The 25,368-nt window shown below is 39.7% G+C and overlaps 2 protein-coding genes across 8 annotated transcripts; one reads left to right on the forward strand and one right to left on the reverse strand.

Moving 5' to 3' along the window:
* The first annotated feature begins 12,236 nt into the window (after nucleotides 1-12,236).
* LOC112278352 (tRNA dimethylallyltransferase 9) lies at nucleotides 12,237-16,606 on the forward strand. The gene is made up of 11 exons (XM_024511696.3): nucleotides 12,237-13,148; nucleotides 13,888-13,941; nucleotides 14,135-14,177; nucleotides 14,366-14,474; nucleotides 14,608-14,815; nucleotides 14,915-15,083; nucleotides 15,219-15,313; nucleotides 15,534-15,628; nucleotides 15,751-15,841; nucleotides 15,961-16,097; nucleotides 16,208-16,606. The coding sequence occupies exons 1-11, from the start codon at nucleotides 12,738-12,740 to the stop codon at nucleotides 16,305-16,307; spliced, it is 1,512 nt and encodes a 503-aa protein (XP_024367464.1). The 5' UTR covers nucleotides 12,237-12,737; the 3' UTR covers nucleotides 16,308-16,606.
* Nucleotides 16,607-18,199: 1,593 nt separating this feature from the next.
* Nucleotides 18,200-24,862, reverse strand: LOC112278350 (auxin response factor 1). Of its 7 annotated transcripts, none has more exons than XM_024511695.3 (14): nucleotides 24,227-24,644; nucleotides 22,741-22,967; nucleotides 22,434-22,544; nucleotides 22,171-22,227; nucleotides 21,863-22,015; nucleotides 21,515-21,599; nucleotides 21,289-21,379; nucleotides 20,823-20,987; nucleotides 20,422-20,541; nucleotides 20,080-20,312; nucleotides 19,117-19,889; nucleotides 18,789-18,976; nucleotides 18,528-18,654; nucleotides 18,200-18,360 (listed from the first exon to the last, which is right to left on the reverse strand). In XM_024511695.3, the coding sequence occupies exons 2-13, from the start codon at nucleotides 22,906-22,908 to the stop codon at nucleotides 18,540-18,542; spliced, it is 2,259 nt and encodes a 752-aa protein (XP_024367463.1). In that variant the 5' UTR covers nucleotides 22,909-22,967; nucleotides 24,227-24,644; the 3' UTR covers nucleotides 18,200-18,360; nucleotides 18,528-18,539. The 7 variants fall into 7 exon arrangements, with proteins under 7 accessions (XP_024367463.1, XP_090103911.1, XP_073387980.1 ...); XM_090247785.1 differs by having other exon boundaries at nucleotides 23,707-24,326; XM_073531879.2 differs by having other exon boundaries at nucleotides 18,200-18,654; nucleotides 24,227-24,862.
* Between the last annotated feature and the right edge of the window lie 506 nt (nucleotides 24,863-25,368).

The following is a 25,368-nucleotide window of genomic DNA, read 5'->3' on the forward strand; positions in this document are numbered from 1 at the left end:
AAGAAGAAAGATGGATCATTACGGATGTGTGTGGACTATTGAGGCCTCAACAAGGTAACAAAGAAAAATCGTTACCCATTATCCTTGATTTCTAGTCTCTTAGAACAACTTGGACATGCGAAGATCTTTACAAAAATTGATCTAAGAGGAGCTTATAATCTCGTACGAATCAAAGAAGGAGATGAGTAGAAGACAACATTCCGTACAAGGTATGGTCATTTCGAATATAATGTCATGCCTTTTGGTCTTACCAATGCTCCAGCGGTTTTCCAACATATGATGAATGATATCTTTCGAGAACACCTCGACGATTTTGTTGTCATCTACTTGGACGATATTCTAATATTCTCTAAAAACGAGGAAGAGCATGAAGAGCATGTTCGTTTGGTCTTGGAGAAACTACGCAAGCGAGGACTATATGCCAAATTAGAAAAGTGTTTATTTCACCAGACGGAGATGGAATTTTTGGGGTTCATTGCGACTACAGAAGGTTTGAAGATGGATCCCAAGAAAGTAGAAGCAATCATGTCTTGGGAGGTTCCGAAGACGGTTAGAGACGTACAATGCTTTCTTGGTTTTGCTAACTTTTATCAGATCTTCATCAAGAATTATTCTCAAGTTGCTACTCCTCTCACTCGATTAACATGCAAGGATAAGTTGGAATGGGGACCTTTGGCGGAGAAGGCGTTTCAAGATTTGAAGACAGCATCTACTACAGCTCCAATTTTGGTACATCCAGACTTTACAAAGGCCTTCTATTTAGAAACTAATGCTTCAGATTTTGCTTTGAGAGCTGTGCTTTCACAAATGAGTGAAGATAAGAAGCTCCATCCAGTTGCATTCTATTCTCGGAAGTTCTCTATTGCTAAAATCAATTATGAGATCCACGATAAGGAACTTCTTGCTATAGTGGATTCTTTCGAAGAATGGCGTCACTTTCTTGAAGGAGCTGCAGATCTAATAACCGTATATACAGATCACAAGAATTTGGAGTATTTCATGACGGCTCGAGTTTTAAATCGGCGTCAAGCTCAGTGGATTATGTCGTTATCTAGATTAGATTTTGTTATCACTTATCGACCTGAAAGGCAGCAAGGACTATCCGATGCTTTATCAAGGAGATCGTATCTTGTACCAAAGGTTGGAGAAGCAGCGTTTGATCAACAATGTACAACGTTATTGAAGCCAGAGAGATTTCAACTTTGTACTATTATTGTATCATTTGATGCTGACTTCCTAAATGAGGTACGTGCTATGACCATTAAAGATTTAGTAGCCATTGATATCAAGCAACGTACCAATGATGAGAAGTTCAAGGTGGAGGGAGATCTTTTATACTTTGAAGAGCGATTGTACATTCCAAAAGGACCAGCACGACTCCGAGTTCTTCAATCTCGCCATGATTTTCCAGCTGCGAGACATTTTCGATTCAACAAGACCTTGGAGCTTATTTCCCGAGATTTTTGGTGGCTCCAAATGTGGAAGGATGTGAAAGATTTTGTCCTCTCTTGTGATATCTGTTCAAGATCTAAGAATCCTCGACATCGCCCTTATGGACTTCTACAGCCATTGCCAATTCCACGTCGACCATGGTCTTCAATTTCTATGGACTTCATCACGGACTTGCCATCATCAAACTCATTTGACAGCATCTTTGTCGTGGTAGATCGGCTTACGAAGATGGCACACTTTGTTCCTTGTAAGAAGACATCGTCTAGTGAAGTCACAACAAGACTCTTTCTCGATAATGTGTATCAATATCATGGACTACCAGATGATATCATATCAGATCGAGGTACCCAGTTCATATCAAAGTTTTGGAGATCTCTCTTTGGGATATTGAAGGTGGATATCAAGCTTTCTTCAGCTTTTCATCTTCAAACTGATGGCCAAACGGAATGGGTGAACCAAGTCTTGGAGCAATACTTACGATGCAGCATCAACTATCAGCAAGACAATTGGACTGCATATCTACCGCTAGCCGAGTTTGCATATAACAACACCCTCCATGCGTCGACTCAACAAACACCATTCTTTTCCAACTATGGGTATCATCCGAAGCTTGATTTATTGAGTCCGTCAACAAATAACAATCCAGCAGCTGAAAGATTTGCGAAGCAACTATCAAAGCTTCAAACTATGTTGAAGCTTCAATTACAATCCGCTCAAGAATCCTATAAGACTTCTGCAGATAGATTTCGGAATCCAGCACCTACTTTCAAAGTTGGAGACAAAGCCTGGCTTCTTTTACGAAATATCAAGACCAAGCGACTATGTGATAAGTTGGACTATCGAAGATTGGGACCATTTATCATCCAGAAGCAAATTAATCCAGTGGCATACCGGCTGGAGTTATCGGCTTCTATGAAGGTACATCCAGTCTTTCATGTTTCTCTGTTGGAACCTTATCGAGAGTCATCTTTTCTTGGAAGAGTGCAATGTCCGCCACCTAGTATTGAAATCGAGAACCACGAAGAATACGAGGTTGAAAAGGTATTGGATTCACGGCGAAGGTGGGAAAAGTTAGAATATCTTGTTCATTGGTGCGGCTATGACATTAATGAGCGAACGTGGGAGCCAGCTGAAAATCTTACGAATGCGCCACAAAAGGTAGAGGAGTTTCATCAACGACATCCTGATAAACCTAAATCAATTCGATGATAGCTTCTTTCTGAAGCTTGTTCTCCCAACAATATAAGAAAAGGAGAGAGCACCAACAAAATTCATAGTTGATGTAGTTATTTTTTCCAAGATAGATCGTAGTTTGGTCTTTTGATATGGATAGCCAAGAGATAGATACTATGCCAGTCAGAGTATCGCAACCGAGTAGCTCACGAAGGCGATCCCGAGATGAAGAACTACATGTTCCATGACGACAACGTAAGATACCGAGTAACCGATCATTGGTGATCGTATTTGAGATCAAGCCTGCTTACGATGGTCAACCAAAAGGCATGTTTGCAAGACAATTTCACAATGAGGACACGGAAGTTCATGCTTGGTCAGAAGTCGAAGGCGTGGGCCACTACCATTGGCTTCAAGGGTCGATGAACCACTTGCCTCGTGAACAACAGTTGGAGTTCATAGCAGAAGTTATACGAGAGATCTTCATTTTCTTGCGTTGGTACTGATAAACAACATTGCTTCTCAGAGACCTCGAAGCTAAAGGAGGGGGTGATTTTAGGGACATATTCCTTAGAACTTTTTAGAGAGAAGTTTCTAGAACCTTCTAGAAGAGAAGCCTCTGGAACCTTTTAGAGAGAAGTTTCTAGAAGCTTCTAGAAAGGAAGTCTCTAGAACCTTCTAGAAGAGAAGTTTCTAGAAGCTTCTAGAAAGGAAGTCTCTAGAACCTTCTAGAAGAGAAGTTTCTAGAAGCTTCTAGAAAGGAAGTCTCTGGAACCTTCTAGAAGAGAAGTTTCTAGAAGCTTCTAGAAAAGAATCTCCTAGAACTTTCTAGAAGCTTCCTAGTTAATAGAAGTAGCTCGAGAAGTTTCTAGAACCTTCTAGAAAGGAAGCCTCTGGAACCTTCTAGAAGCTTCATTGTTAATAGAAGTAGCTCGAGAAGCTTCCTAAGTAGGAGTATATATATGGATCGAAGTTGAAGAGTTCTTCAGTCTCGACAACACATCTCTTGGAGTTCTAGCTCACCTTTCTGGTGTTGTTCTTGTACTCATCTGTTTAATCTAGTTCTGCCACTTCTTCTTGAATTTCTTTTTAGATTTTAAGTCTGTATTTTGTGTCCGTGACAATAGCTACAATATTTACTTATCTAAAAAAAAATTATTATATTTAAGGGCAAAACCATAGATTTAGGAAAAATGATACAATATCCTTTTAAGAATTTATTAATATTTTTGTTCATGAAAAATAAGTCGCTGCATGCCAATACTATAAGTAGGTTGTTGATGGTTGCACAAAAGGAAAAATTTGGTGAAAAGATTAGCAAGATTATTTGTAGATTCAATTTTCTTGATCTTAAGTGCTTGATTAGTAACTATTTTATGGATATAACTAAAATACTTTGAATCAATATGCTTTGTCTTGTGGCTTTTAATGAAATCAACTTATATCTATGCAATTCAAATACTATTATCTTCATACAAAGTTGGAGAATCATCATGTGAAAGTACACAAATTATTTGAATGAATATCAATTGATTGCAACCAAATACATTTCCAAGATACTTCATGTAAGGCAATAATTTTTGCATGGTTGGATGAAGATGCAGTTATAGTTTATTTCACTAATTTCTATGATATTACAACTCCATGTCTTAAGAATATATAGCTTGTTTCAGATTTAGCTATTGCAATATCAAATTTATATCTTGCATCAAAATATCCAATTAATTTTAGATATGTAGATTGTTTGTAGTATAATCCCAAATCTTTAGTATGTGTTAAATAACATAATAAATGTTTGATGCTATTCTAATATTATAGTATTGGATGTACACTGTGTCTTGCAAGAATACTGATTGTAAATGTAATATATGATCTTGTAGATGTAGCTAAATATAAAAGTGTCCCAATTATTGTGAGATATAGATATTGATCTCTCAATATTTCTTCCTCCTCCTTGTACAAACATTATGGATCATGGCCATCACAACCATGTCCAACCATTGGTGTTGATAATTTAGAAGCATAAATCATATTGAAATTTTGCAAGATTTTTCTAATATATATTAGTTGGTAGAAAAAAAAATGCTACTATTTGTGAGATGCATAATCTGAAGACCAATACAAAAAATTATTTTTCCTAGAATTTTCATCTCAAACTCATAGATAAATAGGTTAATAGCTGCAACATATGTAGATCTAATATCCACTAGGTTAAGATCATCAACATATACAGTGATGATCACAAAACGAGTTTTATTTCATTTGATTAATAAACAAGGAATTAGTGGATTACTTATAAATTTATTTATAATTAAATAATCTCAAAGACATTGACATTATATGCATCTAAATTACTTTAGATCATACATGGCCTTGTATAATTTAATACCATGATATTATCTTGGAACAAGTGCATATGGAATTCTTATTTTCAAACTAAGAGGAACTTTCATATAAATATTTGTATCAAGAGGACTATAGAAATACGCAGTTATCACATCCATGAGATATATCTCAAGGGTGGCATGAACTGCCATTCTAATAATATATGAGAATGTAATTGAATCCATGACTAAAAAATATGTAGATTCATAATCAATGCCAAATCATTGGATAAATCTTTGGACAATAAGACAAGCTTTATAGTGGATTATTTGACCCTTGGCATCTTACTTACATATTAATACTATCTTATACTTCATAAGGCAAGAAGTATGAGTGTCCACAATTAAACCAAAGACTTTTCTTTTATTCAAAGAAGCATACTCTTCTTTGATGATAGTTTTCCATTTTAACCAATCAAAATGATGCATTACTTCTTCGATGGTTTGAATTCAAGGTCTTTTTTCTTATAAGAAAGAGCTTTTGCAATTATGAATGCAAATGATTTATCTATTACAATAATTAGTCTATCTCAAATATTGATTGTAGTACAATATGAAACAAATAATTTTGTACTCAACTTGATTTTATTTCTCTTTATTTTAAGATTTTCTATTGCATGAAGTGATGGTATAATTTGCATGGACATATCATCACTTATTGATGGTCTCATAGGTTTAATAGGAACTTCTACGGAAACAATATCAAAAACACTACATGTAATAGCCTTCTTCTTTTGTGATTACTTATCTAGTCCATAAGTTTTTCTAATTTTTTGATGTTTTAATCCGAGGTATATTAGTTAATGGTATTGCAATCTAAGCAAGTTCATTTTGAGCTTCATTAATTGAAACTCTTGTAATTTGAGGCGTATCATTGAAGCCATCAAGTATTTCATCTACAATCCGTTTTAGATACAAAATCTTAGCAATTTCAATTTAAACTAAAGATATTCTATGATTAGAATTCATTGTAAATATTTTTGGTATTTTAAATATAAATATTAATTTTTTTTGATTAAATATTTTTTTTCAAAGAAATAAAAATATATTTTCTTCAAAATAGAAATTTTATAAATGTGCACATAAAAATGTGCCAATTGATGGATCAACAATAAAAATAATGCTCGATGAAACAAAACCAACATATATGAACTCTTGTCAATAAGTTCTAATAGTATGTCATTGAGGTTTTGATATTGGAATCCAAGTATTGCAATCAAGCATTTGTAGGTGACATAAATTTCGAACACAATCTAAAATGAGCTCTTGTGGTATAATAATTTCAAAAAAAGAAGGACAGAGGCGTATTAATATTGCAGCATGCAAAACTCCATGATCCCATATAGATGCAAGTAAATTTGCTTGAAGAAAGTGTAGCTGGGTAATGAATTGTATATGCTTTATAAATGAATCTATAAGTTCATTTTAAGCATGTTCATATGGAACACAATATGTTAACTCAATCCTTGTTGTAATACAATAGTCTTCAAAAGACTTTGATAGAAATTCTTTTGTATTATTTATACACAATGTTTTGATAGGATAATCAAGAAAATGTGCTCAAAAACAAATAAGCAAAGATATAAGATTGGCAAAGACCATGATTTGAATTGATAATAATAAAAAATATGATTTTTTGCGTGATGCATCAACAATGACTAAATATAATGAAATGGTCTAGATGTTGGATTAATAGGACCACAAATATCACCATTCAATCTTTTAAGCATTGGTGGTAACTCTCATGGAAGTTTTCAAACTGAAGGCCAAGTAATCATCTTGCCTTGCATACATATACAACATAATTTTATAGAATTTGCATCTACGAGTCTTAAATTATGTCTAATTATACATAGAATTATCTTCCAAAATAATATAAATCTTAGATGTCCCAATTATCCATGCTAGAAAAAAACATAATTCTTTATGATAGATGATAAAAAAAAATAAATATAATATGAGGCTGAATTGCAATTTGGTATAAATCATTTGTCGCAGTAAAGGCTTTATTTATAACTTTATGTTTCCATGCAAGAACCAAAATCTCCCGCCTATTTAGAATTGCAATTGAAAGGTGATAACCATTGGTACGCACATCTTGGTGGCTAATCAAACTTTCTAAGGTACTAAAGATACAAACATTGCATGTTTATATTTTAAGATGAAACTTGTACGTAATTTTACCATCACTGTTCCCTCTTGTAAATAAAATCCATTTGTTCCAACCACAGTTATTAAATTTCTAGTTTGCCAAGTTGAAGATTTTTCAATAAATAACTATCTATTCCACAAGATAGTATGTGTTGTTGCAAAATCAATGAATACATCATTTGACTCATCATTAGAGGTTTTGTCATTCATATAAGCTTCTAAATCATCAACACTAATTAAATCCATGGACACATCCATGGTATGAACTTTACAAGCCTCAGCTTGAAATTTCTTATTTTTTTGGAATATTTTAACAAAGTATTCTAAAATATGGCACAAATATCTTAAATATTCAATCATCCCATATTTATCGCAAGAACCTAACTTTGATTTTTATTTTTCACTGTAATTAGTTGTAGAATGTTTATTCTTTTTATATGGATAGAAATAGTCATGACCATGACTGACCTAGTGGTTATGAACACTTTTTTCATATTTGTATAATTATTTTTTAGAATTTAAATTATTAAGTACATGAGATTATGGAACCATAATTCCAATAGAATGAGCTTCCGCATTATGTAAGAGTAGCTTATTTTATTTCTCTACAAGAAATAGATAGGACATGAAATTAGGATGATTTTAAAATTTCATGTTTCTATATTGTTGTGTAAGTACAATAAATGTGGAAGGAAATGTAGAGAGAGTTTTTTCAATCATTTCTTCTTCAGAGTTGCTTTGTCTGTATAACCATAGTTGTAAGATAATATGATACATTTCACTGTTAAAAGCATTTAAATTTAAAAAATCTAAAACACATAAATAAGTCGAATTATGACATGCACATAGAAGGAAAATAGTCTTTTGATGATCAAAGGTAGATTTAAGATTCTTCCAAAGCTTGGCTAAATCTTTTATTTTTAAATATTGATGTTGCAATGCAAGTATAAAATGATGATGAAGGAAAAGAAGTATTTTCCAAAGAATAGCAAGAAAAATTGAATTACTTATAGTAGGAGATTTTTCAAATAGAATTGCATCTGAGAGTTATTTTGCAAATAAATTTATTTTTGCCATTTTTGCCCATAATAGATAATTATTTCTATTAGTAGCTAATGGTGGAAATAAAAAAGCTTGAAAATATTGAAATGCAATGGTGATAGTTGAAAACATAGTAGAAATAGTTGAAGATATTGAAGAACTCATTATAAATAAATCTATAAACAAAAAATACAAGATCAAGTAAAAAAGGTTGAATAAAATGCTCCTTAAAATATAAAGCCAAACAAAATAATAAAGTTGAAGCTTGAAATCAAAAATATTAAAAAACTTGAAGAAATATATATATATATATATATATATACATATATATATTTATACAAAAATAAAGATCTATGATGGATTGCAGTAGATGGCAGCAAGGCGTGACAGTTTGAAAGCAAAGCATGGCAATCATAGGTGGGATGTGGCATAATACAATAAAATCGTAGTACAATAGCATGGTAGAATGTAACATAGTAGCAAGATAGGACACATCACAACATAATAGTAGCAGCAACACAACACAATAGTAATAAGAGCACAACAACAATACATCAATATAGTACAATAATAGTAGTAGCTTAGCAATAGGATAGAAATTAAAAACAAGGAAAAAACAAAAGATAAAGTTGACATAAGCTTTTAAAAACCAAGACTAGTATATGAAAGAAATTATATTGATAACGTATTGAGAATGTTTGGAAAAATACAAGAGTAGTTAGAAGTAATGTGTACAAAAACATATACATATACATACACAAAAGAAGCATATTTATGTAATTATCTCACTTATACAAAGAGAAGAAGAGAAGATAAATAATTTCTCTCTACTACATTCCAAACACTCTAGCTATAATATTTACTCTAAATTATAGTAAATATTATAAAAAGTCCTAGCTATATTTAATGCTATCAATACAAACTTTATCTAAGCTTAATAGTAATTTTTTAGTAGTGGCTTTGCCCAACTATAAGCAACTTACACCAACATTTAGTGTAGTAGATGATAAATTTCAATATTAACAATACTATTTTTTATAACTTTTCAAGCTACTTCTTATAAGAATTAGACATAGAATCTAACACAATTATGTAAAAAAATAAAATTAAAAATTAAATAGTTGTAAATAAGTCTATAGAAAAAAACATCTCTTTGAGATAAGTAGATGAAGATACAAGCTCATATTTTTAGCAAAGATATATACATAAAAGAATGATACTGATTTTAACAAGATCCTCTTATTTAAAATAAAGAATATTTTTATTTAGATGTTATTAGTTAAAACTACATAATATAATTTTAAATTAAAGAAATTCATACTTAATATTTTTTTGCAAAAATAAAAATAAAAAATGATCTAAATATATTAATCCAAAGCTTAGAATGACTTAAAAAAATAAAAAAATACTATATTAATATCAAAAATTGAAAAATATCTATTGATCTATTAGTATTACTTATATTATATATTAATAGTATGTTTGATTTTAATAATATAATTGATACTAATATAGTATCAAATTTTATTGTATTAGTATCAAACATACTAATAATATGTTTGATACAACAATAAAAAAGAAATTTGATACTAATAGATTAAAAATACAACTAAGCAAATTATATATATATATATATATATATATATATTAAATCTACTTTTTTTAAGTATTAATATCTATAGAAATTATAAAGGATATAAACTTTGCATGTTGCTAATAAGATAATATTGAGATGATATTAATGCACTTAGATATTATAAAACTCAATATATATGTTTTTAGTATATGCTTTTAGATTATATTCAATGCAATTTTTAAGTAGTACTAAAGATGAAAGAAAGTATATTTAACATTCTATACTCAAGTGCAACAAGCAAGCTTATATATGCAATAGTATGTGCTTGATCGAATATCTTGTATGTTTTAACTGAAATTAATAAATATATATTAGACTTACTCAAGAATATTAGAAGTTACTAAAAAAATACTTTGTTATTTGAAAAGATGCATAAATATTTTAATTATGTATATTGCAAAACATAAAAATAAAAATAAAATATATATTTTATATTTTTTCCTAGTCACTATGATAAAAATTTATTATTTTTATAAAAAATATATTATAAATATATATCTTTATTATGTTTAATAATTTTTTAAGTAAGAAGTCTATTTTACAATATATTAGAACACTTCCAACCACATAAGTAATGTATATGCCTGTTATAAAAGCAACTAAAGATGCAATACACTTTAGTAGAATAAATATATAATTAAATCAATCTCTTTTTAAGGAAAAAAAAATGTTTATTTCATATACAAAAAATATTAGAAATAACCTTTCTCCTGGCAAGAACTTTTTCCCACCCATTAACAAAGACCCTCTCACGCATGTCAGGCTATAAACAACAAAGAAGAGAATTTGAACTTGTTTTTTATTCCCCTTTCCATCCACAGAACCACAAAAACTGTCTTGTACCAAACTGACATGAGTACACAAAAATCATCATCAACATAATAATAATAAACCACATGTCATCAAGAACCAAAAGGCTGACAAAGACATTCCACAAAAAGCCACCAACTGCAACAATTAACAGAGGCCAAAATCCAAAGCACAGCTCCCTTGGGTATTGAATCACCATGGGCATGAATATTCAAAGCTACATTTCCCTCAATTCTCATATAGAGGAATATATATATATATATATATATATATTTATTCATTCATTCATCAATCCATTCATTTAATGTATGTAAGTATGTAAGTATACAGATACATATATATTAAAATAAAGGAATGGAACAGGGAAGGGATTGACTCTTCATGCGACAGTGTATCTGTAAGGAAGCGAGTGCAGAGAGAGTCTGCATGCAGGGCGAGATGGAGGGAGGGAGTTAAAAGGAGGGAGGGAGTTTAAAGGAGGGAGGGAGGGAGTTAAAAGGAGGGAGGGAGGGAGTTAAAAGGAGGGAGCGAGGGAGGGGAATGGGGCCCAGTTACTGACTGCGAGCCACGCAGGTTCCATACAAGGATAGGGTACGACGAAGGAAGGAACGGGGCAAGACGGGGGAGTTGGGGGGGGGGGGGCATTGAAAACCAGGCAACACGGTGGGAGTGTTTAATCCCTGGCTCCATATATATAGACGCCAGCCGCCCCAAGGGGTTTGACAATTCCAGAATCCCAGGGGGGATACCCAGCAAGCAAGCATCACCCTCACCCATGAGCAGCACCGCAGCAGCAGCAGTAGTTGCCAGTAGTATTAGTAGTGATAGTGCCAGGCATGAGCAGCATGAGCTGCAGCAGAAGCCACAGGGTGGAGGAGGAGCTCTGACACCCCCTCCCCTCCCCACCCCACCCCAGCCCCACACTCTCATCCAACCCAGCCCAGCGTTGCGAGGTTCAGACTGCACAGCGCATCGCATCGCAGACCAGGGACAGAGACAGCACAGGACTCGCACCAGTAGCAGCATCTCCAGCAGCAGCAGTGCCAGTGCTGGCTGCTGCTCATGAAAGCGGAAGAGAAGGCCAGGGAATGCCACCACTGCAAAGAAAGTGAAAGGGGGGATATTGTTAGCTCCAGGGTAATAGGCATTTTGTTGCAGGTGGGGCGTGAGGGGGGAGCCTGACAAAGGCAAGCGGGATGCAGGTGCAAGGCATACAGTGACCTACGCAACGGCGCAGGTGACGACGAGCGATAGGCTGGCTACGAGTCTCGATAGCCGAGGAGGAACGACTGAAGAAAGGACGAGGCGGAGGGATGAGAAATAGTAGCAGAAAGGAAGAATGAGGGGGTGCGAAGAAATTGGGATGTGTGATGGGGGGGGGGGGTACTGATTGCGGCGCTGAGGAGCTCGCGTACCGATTTCTAAAGGACGGTTGTGGAAGACGAGGCAATGGAGCATCCGGCGGCACCACCACGAGACGCGGGGGACGGACGGAAGGTGCCCGGGACGGGACCGGGTGAAGGGGAAGCGACGCGACACCGCATGGACAGGAAGGGAGTGAGGAGAGTGAGGGAGTGAGGCGAGGGAGGGAGGAGTATATGTATGAGAGGGCACTCCCGAGGGGCCTCGCAAATGGCCCACACGCAGATCGTTCGCATTCCCACGCACCCTCGTCTCCTCTCGTCTGTCTGTCTGGCTGTCTCGCAGCGGCAGCAGCTGGTCACTCATGGGCGCAGTGCACCTCAGGCTACGTCACCACAAAATTCGTGTCGTTGTCGCCATCGCTGCAGTAGCATCTTCGGCGCCGCAGTTCGTTGCTGAGCTGGTTGATGTTTGAAAGTCCCGCTGGTGGAGAGTTGTGCTTGGTTTCTTCTTCTTCTACTACTTCTTCTTCTTCTTTTTCTTCTTTTTTTCTTTGTTCCTTTCTTCTGTTGTGATGCGATCGGCATGGTGCCAGAGTGATGAGAGGGCGTGAGAGGGCTTAAAGGAGGTTGAGAATTTGCAATCTTGGTGTGGTGTGAGGAAAGTGATCGGGGAGTGGATCGGGGAGGATTGAGGGATTGGGTACCAAAGAAGAAGTATTCAGCTACATGTGGACTTCAAGAGCATGTACTTGCCTGTCCAGTAGAAGTGGAGAATTAGTGGCGGGGGGTAATTATGGACGACAGCATTGGGAGGACCGGTTCAGTAGCGTCGAAAGGGGTGGGGCTGAGAGGATGGAGCTCGTGGTGGTGCGCGCGAAAGTGGCTGTCGGCGAGAATGGCTGGAGTGCAAGGCTGCTGACTGAAGCTGGCGGAGGGGCCTCGAAGCTTGCGTGCCTGAAATTCGCCGGGACGCTGGACAAAGTGGACAGCAGGTCCAGCGGCAAGGTGACGGGGTTGGGGACGCAGAAAGGTCGCGTGGTGATCATCGCGGGTCCGACTGCCGTCGGCAAGTCACGCGTTGCGATAGACTTGGCCAAGCAGCTTGGCGGGGAAATCATCAGTGCGGACTCGATACAGGTCCGACCTGGTCTCATTTTAACGTCTCGCCCAGGATACTGAAGCTCGAGGTTTTGTCACTCGCTCATGCAATTAAGCGGCTTCTAAATTGATCACTGACAGGTTTCGTCAATTACGAGCATGCCGACAAAGAAGTAGATGCTACGTATCCTCAATTTGGATGCATTGTGGTTGAGAAATAGTGTCACCAGCTGCTTTTGCTAAACCGTCTGACCCCCCTGCGGCCACTTCGATTCAGCTTGTTCCGTTACATATATATATATATATATATATATATATACACCCTTCTATTCCTCTGCGCAGTCTTCATTAAGCTTCGCGCCGATTCAATATGCTTGCGCCGCCCTTGCAACTTCAGCTTAATTATTGAGAATTAAGATTAGGCTAATCCTCAAGAATGTCATTACAAGAACCCCCTCGGATACCTCAAACATCTTGAATCCCTCTCTTGCTTGTACCGGGGGTTTCCACTGTTACAACAAGACAGAGTTGGATTAACATCCACTCCAGCGCATGAACCCATTAGTGCTAAGTTGAATAACAACGGCGCGCATCTTTTTATTCTTCCAAATCATGAAGGATTTTTGTTACGTATTTGGTGACAGATTCTCAGTAGATGAGTTGGGGCGTCTGTGTCTTGTCTACTGGAAGAAATTTCGAAGGGAGGGTCAGAAACAGTTCAATCGATTTCAGCTTTGGTTCCATCCAAGTAAAACGTTGTTTCGTCATTGAATTGCAGGTTTACCAAGGCTTGAACGTCGGAAGTGCCAAGACGCCATTGCATGAACGGGAGGTGAGTAGACTCTCAGACTTTTAATTTATTATCGCTCCTTTCAATTCTTGCTCACGATTCAGCTGCATTGTTCATCTCTTAGCTTTTATTGGTGCGCTACAGGAGATCGATTACTTAACGGCTTAGTTGAAGCTAGGTGACTGGGTCGTTTTATGCGCAACCAATTTTGATTTTTTGTAGCGGTCTTGTACAGGGCATCCCGCATCACCTGGTTGATATTGTCCCTCCAACGGAAGGTTTGTGAACAAGGCCTGTTTACTGCACATTCCCCGAGGTTGACAGTAGGAATTTTCTCACATTGCTCTATTCAGCTATTTCTTAGGAAACTGTTTCCAGGATTAAGGTAGTGATGGAATAGACTGCGAACTCAAAGAATCACGACGAGTGTGATCGCTCACCGATGTTTCTTTGCTCATGGGGACAGAATACTCAGCCAGCCAATTCTGCAAAGACGCTAGAGATGCCACGAAACTTGTGCTCGACCGCGGCCGCGTCCCCATAGTTGTAGGAGGCACATGCTCTTACCTACGCTGGTACGCAATGCAACAGACAGTGCCACCACGTTCTTTCGCCATTCTAAGATTGTTGTGACCGATTTGCAACATGCGACGCCTATTGAGATCGTTAGCTCGCTCTCCTAACCTTGCCAATTATCAATGAATTCAGGTATATGAACGGAAAAACTGGAGCATCATATCCCTCTTCTCAACAAGTGAATGCCGCCATTGAAGGCAAGATTCGTCGCTTGGTTAGCCATTCAAGGGGCTGGGAGTTTGCTGTGCACATGCTTGCGCAAGCAGGTGATCCTGACACTGCGTACAACTTAGCTCGAAACGACTGGCACCGCTTTGGCCAAGCTCTACAAGCAATCTTGGTACCTATCTTCTCATCACCCTTATATCAATCACAGTTTTCATGGATCAGGAAACACCAACCACCAACCGGAGGGACTGACCTTTCCGTGAAAATCCAGGTCTCTGGACAATCCCGTGGAGTGTTTCCAAGCCCTCACAACTACAAGCTTGATCACACGGACGGGTCAGAGTGGGACTGTAATTACGATTTCCAGTGCTACTTTCTCTACCAGCAGCGCGCTGAGCTTTACCGTTGGATCGATCTGCGATGCGAGCATATGCTTGTAGGTACGGTCGGCTGCAGGATTTGGAGCCTCCATTTGCTCCACTTCGGTTGATTGTTTCCTTTTTTATAAGGATTAGTTGGGTGCATTAACTGTAGACCTGACTGGTGCGGTTCGGGACTTGATTGTGTGGATGCAGATCCGCGGGGTTTATTACAAGAGGCTGCATGGCTTCTCGACATCGGAGTGATGCCGGATACAAGTTCCGCATCCCGTGGGATCGGCTACCAGGAAGTAGGCTTCACTTACCATCCTGATCATTCGTCAATCAGAGTCCGTGGCTTTTATTTCCTCTGCTTCCTTTAAGCGTGCAGTCTCTCAGAAGCGTGAATGCAAGGAACAGTCATGTTGACGCGTTTGAAGTAAATTATAAATTGGACCGCATGAGAATCCATACAGTCGCATTCACACAAATGGCTTGAAGTCACCTAACCGATGACAATTGTGAAACTAGGCAATGGAGTTTCTAGTGGATTGTAGAAGGACAGGAGGCAACACCACTGAGGAGAGGTTCCTGGCATTCCTGTCAGGCTTCCAACACATCTCAAGGTGTGAGCAAATTCAGAGTATATTCCTTTAAATCTTGTTTGAACCAGGTTGTGTCACGATTCTCCACTCCTACAGACTACTGAGACTTTCTTCAACTTATTTTAACTATTTTGTTTCTACAGAAGCCTGGTGAAAAAGCAACTGAAATGGTTCCGGAGCGATCAGCACAGCGACGTGAAACAGTTTCATTGGATCGATGCTTCTCAACCAACGGTAAACTTATGACATTCCGCACCACAACAGTGATTACATAATTATTATACACTTTCTGCGAAGGTTTTAGGAATGTTTTGTCCATGTTTATGATTGACACTGGTTGAGTTCATGTGCAGGACCAGATTCTGGAAGCTTTGAGGAAAGAGTATTGGCGACGGCCAGGTTATCCCTCTGAATTGAAAGGAAGCGATGCTATGAAAGAAGCCAGTTATAAGGAGGGTAAAACATTGAAGCACTACAAGGCTAAGAACAGGTAAACATATTTTGCACAACTTAGGAGCAATTTCCTCTAAGCAATCAAAAGCAGTTGTATCCACAAAGGCTGCACTGCGATTAATTTGGTTCGATTTGAGTGCCTTGCAGGATTTTTACAGACTCAACAGTAATCTCACCTGTGTTAAGGTGGGTGAAGCAGACGCAAGGAGGGCGGAGTCTAAGCTCACGAAATTTAGTTAGATTCTGAATTTTTTAAACGAATTAGTGGGGACAACTTACCCCAAAACGTCGAGTATTCCTGGTTGGTCTATGAGCTCCATTTTAAAGGGAGATCTGCACTTAAAAAACCACACTTCCGGGCCACTGTAACATTATATCGCAAGGTAGGCTAGTAGCCAATTTTTATGGATGTCTGGCATCATCAATCGATGCAGTTTTTTGGTAGGCGACACTTCTCTTCTGTTCCCGTGATTTATTACAAATAATCTGTACATGGTGCTCATTGTCGTTCGAATCAAGAACCTGTCAAAAGGAATTCAATGATCACATTTTCATTGTTCACTTGCGAAATTCCAAGTATTGCTCCCTTTCATTAGGAGTCAGTTTGCCTGTCTTTGCCTCCAGTTTTAACCCTAAGTCGTCTATCAGCCTGTGATATCTGGGCTTGCAATGGTGCGAGTACCAAGAGTTGATTTCAGAAACGTATCCCAGGACCACAGAGAGATTTACAAGAACTTTTTAATCCAATTATGCTAATTCATCTATCTACATTTATCTCTTTACTTTACTTAAGGTTGTACTGATGAGTCAGAGCATTATAAAAGTTTTGTAAACAAATTGTTCCAAGAAAATTCCTGATCAATAACTTGTGACAGCTCTAAAGTAGTGTACTCATTATGTTCTGTCTCTGCTGTTAACTAAACAATCAACTGAAGATTATCTCTAAAAACAGCACAATTGGGGACTTTTGAATACGTGGAGAAAAGTCATATGCCTTCGCGTGCAACCACTTTACACAAGTTCCTATGGAATCAAAACTGTTTCCCTTATCTACTGGCGTTTAGGCGGCTGCATGTGGTAGTTAGGGGATTGTTGTGGTCCACAGTAACTCTGTCAAGATGTTTTGAAATATCACAATAGATGTGAAAACCTCAGGTATGTTCCTTTATCACAAATGATAAATTTAGAGTAGTTGAGGGGCTTTGTAATCCAACCACTTTTGGCTCTCAGCTACAAGAGCGAACCATCCGTTCCTATCCATCAGTTTCAACATCTCCACGTAAGAGGAAAGGAAATACAACGAGGAAGGTTTCAGCAATGAGTTGGTGCGGAGTAGAATTATCAATGTAGGGCCCCAAATCACCAACTGCTAATTCCATGGAATAGGACGTCGACCTTAAGTGGATCACAGACAATACGAAAACATAGATTACTGGATGAAAGACGGTGCTCAATGTACTCCAAAATGATAAATAAACTAAAACTAAAACCAGGGAGTCTTGTGCAAAGGTAACCAGGCTCACGTGCCAGCCACCCATTGGCAGATCATGGCCAGCTGGTGGTTGGCAAGCAAAAGAACCGGTATGGCCCCCTTGTACCAAGCAAAATCTACATCCTTGTTCCGATAAAACGGTGTCAATGCAAGATACCATACAGAACAAATGGAACCATGCAGTAGATTACTTCTATGATCAGATGATGCAATCATAAAACAAAATTAGATTAAAACCAGGAGCGAGTCTTGGAACTTTCCAATTACACAAGTGACCCCACCCACAATGGCTGATTTTATCCAGATTTACTTAATGGAAGGAGAATGTGTAAAATCAACATCTTGATTCAATCCCCTGATTCAATTCCAACGGTTAGAGAGGCATACAAAGTAATACATATACCTTGCTCACCTCGCATACGACCACTCTGTGAATAGGACAATATCTAGTTCAAAGCGTGCGGTTCCAGGGCCTAGTTGAAAGGCACTTCAAGCGTTGTCTCGTCCACAATCTTAACTACCGTGCTACTACATGTAGCAACAACACGACGAAATACAATGGCTACTGTCAATTAAACCCGGCACATGTACATTCCATGAAGATGAGAAGCGACTGCCTTCCTCAAGGACCACATTCACAAAGCATGGAGAATTAAGCACTCCAACGGTGCACACACCATTTAACTGAGATAACTGTGTCTTTCAGCTCTTGTGAACTGAGAGCTCTATAGATAACCGTAAATCTCGTCCGCCGCTGTATACAATCCTACGTCTTTCATCATTGTCCCATCACCGCCTGTTCTAGGTTCTGTACAAAGAAGAGGCTCCGTAAGTCCAAAACTCTCCTGAAGAGGAGAAAACGCCTTCGTCCATAGCCATCAACTGTAATTCAGGGGGGTGCAGTCAAAATTTCAAAAAAGGAAAAATAAAAAGGACAGCAGTATTAACAGTTGTGCCGCGGTCACTTAAGCGGACCTCCATTAGCTGCTACTGTCGTCCATCATCATTCTCGCAGCTGCTAGTGGGAAACTTCCCCACACTCTGCCCAGCAACATCTTGTGGAGATAAAATCTTCAAACTCCGTACACATCCGCAGAACTCCCTGTACAAAAACACAAACTAATCAAGAGGCATTTCGGGAATCTGCGCCAAAATAGCAAACTAATGAATCACCACGCTTTAAAAGTTTTACATCGAACAAAAACATTCTCGAGGCACATGATTGAATAGACTTACTCCCAGGGATCGTCTCCGACGAGAAGAACATCGTTCTCGTGGTCTGTGTACACCAATTGCCAGCCCTTGGTAACATCATCCAGCTGCCCTTGGAGGTTGAAGAGATTTGCCAACACTCGCCTCAGACCAGTGTAACTTTCACACTTTTTAAGATCGATAGTGCGACCGACTTTCCCTGGTTGATATACCTGCAAATCAATATCTTTGCTTTCAGCATTCAAGGGATTAAAAAAATAAATAAAACAGCTCTTATGAAATGTTACAATTGTCACACCCGACGAAGACAAATCAAAGATAGGGCTAGACGATTGCAACTCCCCAATCTCACCTTAATGCCACTTCTCATCGGAGTAACATGCGCCTGGGTCGCCTGGCAACTTTCAGCTGTGAGCTTGTTTCCAAGATGGCCTCCAGACGTAAGATCGGTTCTAAGTAATTCAACTGTTACTTCAGAGACCTCACCATGAGATGGCGCTAACGTCACAGAGGAAGGTACTTTCTTGTCGGCCAGATCAAATCCAAACAACTTGCACGGCTGCACCAACGCAGGAGTAGTACGCAGTTTCACTAACTCCACTTTGTCCCTCGCTTCAAAAGGTGGTATCACTTGTGGTGGCAACATTTTTGATGCCGATTCATTGTTAAGCGAGGTGGTAGGCAGGTTGCTTCTCTCAAAAACTGGACGAGGTGTAGATGCATTGTAAAGCCAATTGAAGTTTAGACAACCACCACTAAAGTCTGACCAGGACGCAGACGAATGATCATTGCCAGGAGCTTGCTCTGAGCTGGCAGGGTTTACAGACAGCTGCAAATTCATATTCTCAGATGGCACCCTAGGGCTGATAAGAGGCTGATGTGGAGCAACAGGAACTCCAAAGGATGGCATATCTGCACGTGGGAACCAGCTTTGCTGCGCAGGCATTGCCTGGGGTACAGTCTTTGGTGGTGGCTCGGGCTTGACGTTCCACGAGGTATTTCGAGAACAGACTACATCTTCATCCTCTTCATCTTCCATACTAAATTCATTGCGAGAGTCAAAGCCCTGCAGGACCTTAAACAGTTTATTCGACTGATAAGAATCTAGCACACTTTGGCTGGTTCCTGCACATATCAAGTTCGCCAGAATAAGTCGCACATCTAAAGAATTAAAGGTCCTGCGTGTTTAGTCTAAAATCCATAAACCCTATTAAGAAGACAAGAAAGAATGAGCGCAATACAGGCATGAAGAGAGCTCATATATCATGCATCTCGAAAGTTAACACCCATGCCAGCCCAGTTCAGATGAAAGTACCCAGAAGGGGATCTTTCACAAGAGTAGGTGAGCGACGCTTCTGCCGCGCCCCCCCTAGAGGAGGGGGCAAAGTTGAGATCGGCACAAATGGCTCGATCTCCCATGGTGAAACCCTTTCGTGCCTATCACTAGCTGAAATAACTTCGTCCCACTCTACTTTCATTGATCTCCACAGTGAGTTGGGCCATCTCAGAGGATCAGCATCATTTACTTCGGTAATTGTGCCAGCGTACCTGAAAGACCATAAATAACATTGAGACAGTCTATTCATTTGGCACCCCATCAGGGAGACAGAAAGAAGAAATTAACACAACCAGCAGTAAGAGAACGAAAGCATCGCACCTCCTCCCAGAAGATTCTTCTGATTCAAACTTCATCCTGAAACGGGACCCAACTGCGAGGTTATAGTCCATGGCCTTCAAAAACTTGTGATACGGAATCACAAACTCGGATGGACTGGTCCTGCATGCATTCAAGACAACCTTTAATTTCCAACAGATGTCAAGACTAAGAAGGTAGTATCTATAAGGATTGAAATTGAAAAAGGCCATGATTTGAACGCATAAAAATGGAAACGCTACCGTTGCGTGCATCGGAAATGATGAAACAGGATCCAAAGTACGAGGGCCATTGATCCGACTGAGATAGCCTTTTAACTAATGGAATAGTCTAAGATTCCACTTCAAATAGTGCAGAACTGTTATTGCTAATCCACATCACTAACTCCTCTCCATTCAAAGAACCTGGGGTTATAAATGACGCTGAATCGCATTCCTTCCCGAGAGGCATGGGAAGCGGCTGCTAAGACACCAAGATGCAGGTTGGTGCTCGAGAAATAGGTAGAATGTGCTTGTGGCTGTTGCTTCGAAGCCCTTCGTACTCCAACTCTGAGCTGACCGTTTTCTCCCCTGCTCAACACTAACAGTTCAGTGTCCGCAGCAACATCACCATTCCTTTTCAAAACTAGAATCAGTAAAATAAAATAAAATAAAATAAAAGTGTTCTGAAACATGAAAGACCAACTAATCGCGATCTAATCTAAGCTACAGAAGCAATATACTGTTCATCACAAAGATGCATTCGGACCAATACCGGGTCACAACCATGCAACCACTAATGGCATTGGGCGTTTCAAAGGTCATTGAACACCCGCTACAGAACACTTTAAGAGTGAGAATGCGAGAATGGGAGGCACTAATACAAACTCACCGAAGGAATATGACAGTGTCTCCAGCAACTAGCTTCTTTGCAGAAACAAAGGTGCTCCAACCTGTTGTGAGAAGGTGCCTGCGAGGATAGCCTGGAGGAGGCAAAAAAAGATTGATGAAAACTGTCTCCAAAGCGCAAGAAAGTCAAGTTCATACGAGGATACTATCCATATCGTTAATCCGCATTAAATAGAATATCAACATATAATGCTTTGATATTACAATACCTCGATAGATGTGTCGAAACTTCCATTCCTGTCCGTGCAAATCTTTTGCCACCAATTCTTGACATGGAGGATTCATATTGTAGTCCTAATTCAGTAAAAAAGAAATTCTAGTCAGACGTACAAATCCAAGACTAGGTAAGACCTCTCAAGCAAAGACACATGAAATGTAAAGACTAGCATCATGAGGTACTGAATGTCATCCAAAGCCGTCCAGAAAAGGAAGCAAGCCAGAAGCAAGAAGTCCAAGCAGGCATAAGCTACCAGCCAGTGCTCGAAACACATTCCACTCATGACCACGTAAATCTATGATGTCATTCCTTGATCTGAAGTGTGGACAGACCCACTCACAAGTAAAGGCAAGCAGTCTTCAGCTGATCTTCTGGGAACTGAAAACCCTCCATGGGTGCTCGTATCACTAGCTGTTAAAGTTTTACAGAACATCTTAACGCTGCTCTGCTTGATTGCAGAGGGAGCTTCTTTCATCTCTTTCGTCACCGAACCCTGGAGTGTAAAAACACGCGAACCGTTACTAGTACCCAAAGCTGTGCACATTATGGTACCACACAAATTCTCTCTCTCTCTCTCTCTCTCTCTCTCTCTCTCTCTCTCTGGGTGTGTGGGCGCGGGTATGTGGGTGATTTATTAGTAATACAAACCTCATCTTGAGGAAGAAGATCCATCTGCGCGAAAACTTCATCAGTATTAGGATCGGCCTGCACAATCACCAACAAGGAGTTCATTAAAACAACAAGATTCTCTTGGTTGCACTGAAAATTGTTACCCCATATTAGAGGGTTTAGTTTCTAGAATGTCTGAATGAATTAACTTTGTCATGCCAACTGCAATTATAAAAAATTAAATAAATAAAAGGAAAAAGAAAAGTGAAGCATGTGCCCAAGGCGGTGATCGTGTCACTTACTTGTAGTTCAAGCTGGCCTATCCTGCAAAGCAAATGAGAGGGCAACTTAAAATGACTAGATGCTTCTCGGACATCCGCAGCGCCGGCTGAATCTGGCGTACATGCAATAACCTGACAGTTCACAGACAGGCTTCGTTAATAATGATGTAAACCTGGACCAGCGTGAACTGATCTTCCTTGCCATAGAATGAAGAATACAAACGACGGTCAAAAAACATGCATACATTCCTGCAAAAAAGGCAAAAACTTGTAGTAGCTCACAAAGAAGACACATAATCGCTGCGTTGAGGAGGGAAACAGCACACACCTGCTCAATATGCCCTTGTGGCCAGTAAATCACAAGGCTGTCTACTGGAGGCAGAGACGTAAGAGGCCCTGCACATGCGTGCCATAGCTCATAGTCCAGATCATCTATTTTGGACAACCCCTGGTTCATCATTGGGCCCCTCATCATGCCACCCCCGTACCCATACATCGTTGCTTGCCGTTGTAACCACTCCTGCTTCTAATCTGCTTCTAATCCTTAAACGTTCCCTGCACACATACTTCTGGAGTCAGCTCCCCATAGCTAGCTGTGCACAAGCTCAACACACACAATCTGACATTGCACAACAATTGGCGTTCCTAAACAAAATGGAAGAAACTAACTTCAAAGACCAGTAGACTGCACACACGTGCAGACAAATCATCCACGTTGTCTAAGCATAGCCATAGATGAAGTGAAACCTTTCATGTACACATAGAAAGATACAACTCGCAAGTAAGTCCCAGAACCCCAGCTAAGTCGCAGGCTTTGCAATCAGTTACTCTCGTGGTCAGTGATTAGGTTATGATGTACTTAATCGAGCAGTTTCAGGAAAATTTTGCCACCAATTATGTTTAGGAGTGCGTTTTTTAGAATTCTCTGTTGAATTAGCTGCGCCGAGACATGAGGGCACTCGGGCGCCTTCATCTCACTTCACATCCTCTCGAATATGAATCTCTTCACCGACTGCTTTAGTGAAACTAATTATTCGAAAGATGAACTTCAGCAAACTGGTACAACCTACGCATCAGCGTTTTACATGCTTCAAAGCAGTATCAAGTATTCAAACTGGACATCCGAAGAAATCAGTAGCGGAAAATAAGACCCAGTTAACCATCTCAGTCAACTACACCATGTCGATATGAGAAGCTCGTTCTAGAAACAAACCGAGCCGATTTCAACACTTCCACTCTCGCTCTCCCTCTCTCTGGGCAAATGAACGAAGCAAGTAATCTAAAAGCTTCGCACCCCCAACGCCAAAGAAACTGGACGGCTGCGAATATGATGGACTTGATGCCGACTCTTAAGCCCAGCATGACCAGTGGCCACACAAACTGCGATGCTTGTTTAGGCGCCTGTAGCTATTCCAGAACACAGCCGCAACAGATGCAACAGCTCAAGAATGCTGCATGCCCTCACTCAAACCCCGGCACACAAACCAAAACATCGAAACTAGCTCAAACTTCGTCTCCCAATACCACCTCCTCCCGCAAGAGAATTCTGCATACTCCACCTTCCATTAACCCTCCCATACTTCTCCTTACAAAGCTTGCCGTCTCCATCGTCTACCCCATCTTAATTTTCTTTCATCACAGTGACCGCCTTACCCCCACTACGACACTTGCTTACAACCATGTACGCACTTTTATGTCCCTCGTCACGTCAAAATAACCTGCTCTCGTCGTTACCCAGCCACAGCACTATGCATGTGATCTCTCTCCCCCTCTCTCTCTCTCTCTCTCTCTCTCTCTCTCTCAACTGAACCCACCTGCAAGGTAATCCAAACCACGATGTCCTTCTTTCCTTCTTTCCTTGCTACCTCACTTGACAATTCTCGTAATAAACCCACAAACGGAATCCGATCCGCGTCTCTCATTTGCGCCCCCCGAAATCGGGCCTTGCGAGACAAGGGCCTGGATTTGTAAGATAGTTAGCGTTGCATGCTGGATGTTGCGCGGTGCACAAAGCCACGAGATCTAAACAAGATGAGATGGAATTCTCACAATTACAGCATTCTGAGAAGAAAGGGGGCAAGACGAGTGAGTGAGTGAGTGACTTGGTGACTTCATCTGGGACCCTCCTCCTCCCTGGTTCCATCCCCACTGGTGCCTCTGCCTGCTTGCGTGCCTCCCTGCAGCGCTGCCGGCTACGTTTCCTGCGCAGTCACTCACTCCCCACTTCCAAATTTTCACCATCGCCGTCACCAACACCCCCCATCCCTGGTCCTTTACTTCCTACTCTATTTTTACCACCTCCTCGCCGCGAAGGGGGAGCGACGGGTGGCGCTGTTTCCGTCATCTGGGTCTGCCCGCTGCCCGGAGTGCCCGGGACCGTGCACCCTTGCCAGGTAGTGGTGATATGTGTGTATCCCAAACGATGAACCAGTTCAATCAAAAGCCATGGTGCTGCCAAAACGGGTCCTCGCTTCTTCTCTTCTTCTTTGTCTTCTTCGACTTCTTCTGATTCAGGGGCCTTCGAACGGATGGATGGATGGATGGATTATTCCATTCGTAACTATCTCGTGTGGTCTAACTACGTCCATCCATTGTCATTGGTACGAATGAGTTATGGTACTCACATGGTTATCATCTCCAGTAGGCCCCCTTGAAAACCATGATGCAGTTTCATGTACAGAATGTGAGATATGTTGGAAGAAAGACGAAACTTGGAAAGGGATCATTTCAAGAAGAAGATAAGACTTGTGCTAAACATTACTATTACGAAAAAAAAGTGTGAGCTCAGGCGTAGTGAAGAATTGTCATATATTTTGCATTCCATGCTCTTCATCTCATGTACACACTTCATTGATTTATTCAGCAATGGATTGAGTGGTAGGAGATGAATACAACCCACGTGTGTACCCTAAACCAGTTTCTGTATAAGATTCTACTCCTGTCAGCTCTTGTTTGA

This window comes from Physcomitrium patens, chromosome 25 (assembly GCF_059467195.1).
Source record: "Physcomitrium patens ecotype Gransden chromosome 25, ASM5946719v1, whole genome shotgun sequence".
Lineage (NCBI taxonomy): Eukaryota > Viridiplantae > Streptophyta > Bryopsida > Funariales > Funariaceae > Physcomitrium > Physcomitrium patens.

What these genes read in the sequence shown, in the direction of transcription:
- LOC112278352 (XM_024511696.3), top strand. Translation starts at nt 12,738, where the DNA reads ATGTGGACTTCAAGAGCATGTACTTGCCTGTCCAGTAGAAGTGGAGAA. An exon ending in TCAGTGCGGACTCGATACAG is followed by an intron (nt 13,149 to 13,887) that starts GTCCGACCTGGT and finishes ATTGAATTGCAG; the next exon opens with GTTTACCAAGGCTTGAACGT. An exon ending in ACATGCTCTTACCTACGCTG is followed by an intron (nt 14,475 to 14,607) that starts GTACGCAATGCA and finishes CAATGAATTCAG; the next exon opens with GTATATGAACGGAAAAACTG.
- LOC112278350 (XM_073531879.2), bottom strand. Translation starts at nt 22,908, where the DNA reads ATGTATGGGTACGGGGGTGGCATGATGAGGGGCCCAATGATGAACCAG. An exon ending in CACAAGGGCATATTGAGCAG is followed by an intron (nt 22,545 to 22,740) that starts GTGTGTGCTGTT and finishes GTGAACTGTCAG; the next exon opens with GTTATTGCATGTACGCCAGA. An exon ending in TGTGAAAGATCCCCTTCTGG is followed by an intron (nt 19,890 to 20,079) that starts GTACTTTCATCT and finishes TGATATGTGCAG; the next exon opens with GAACCAGCCAAAGTGTGCTA.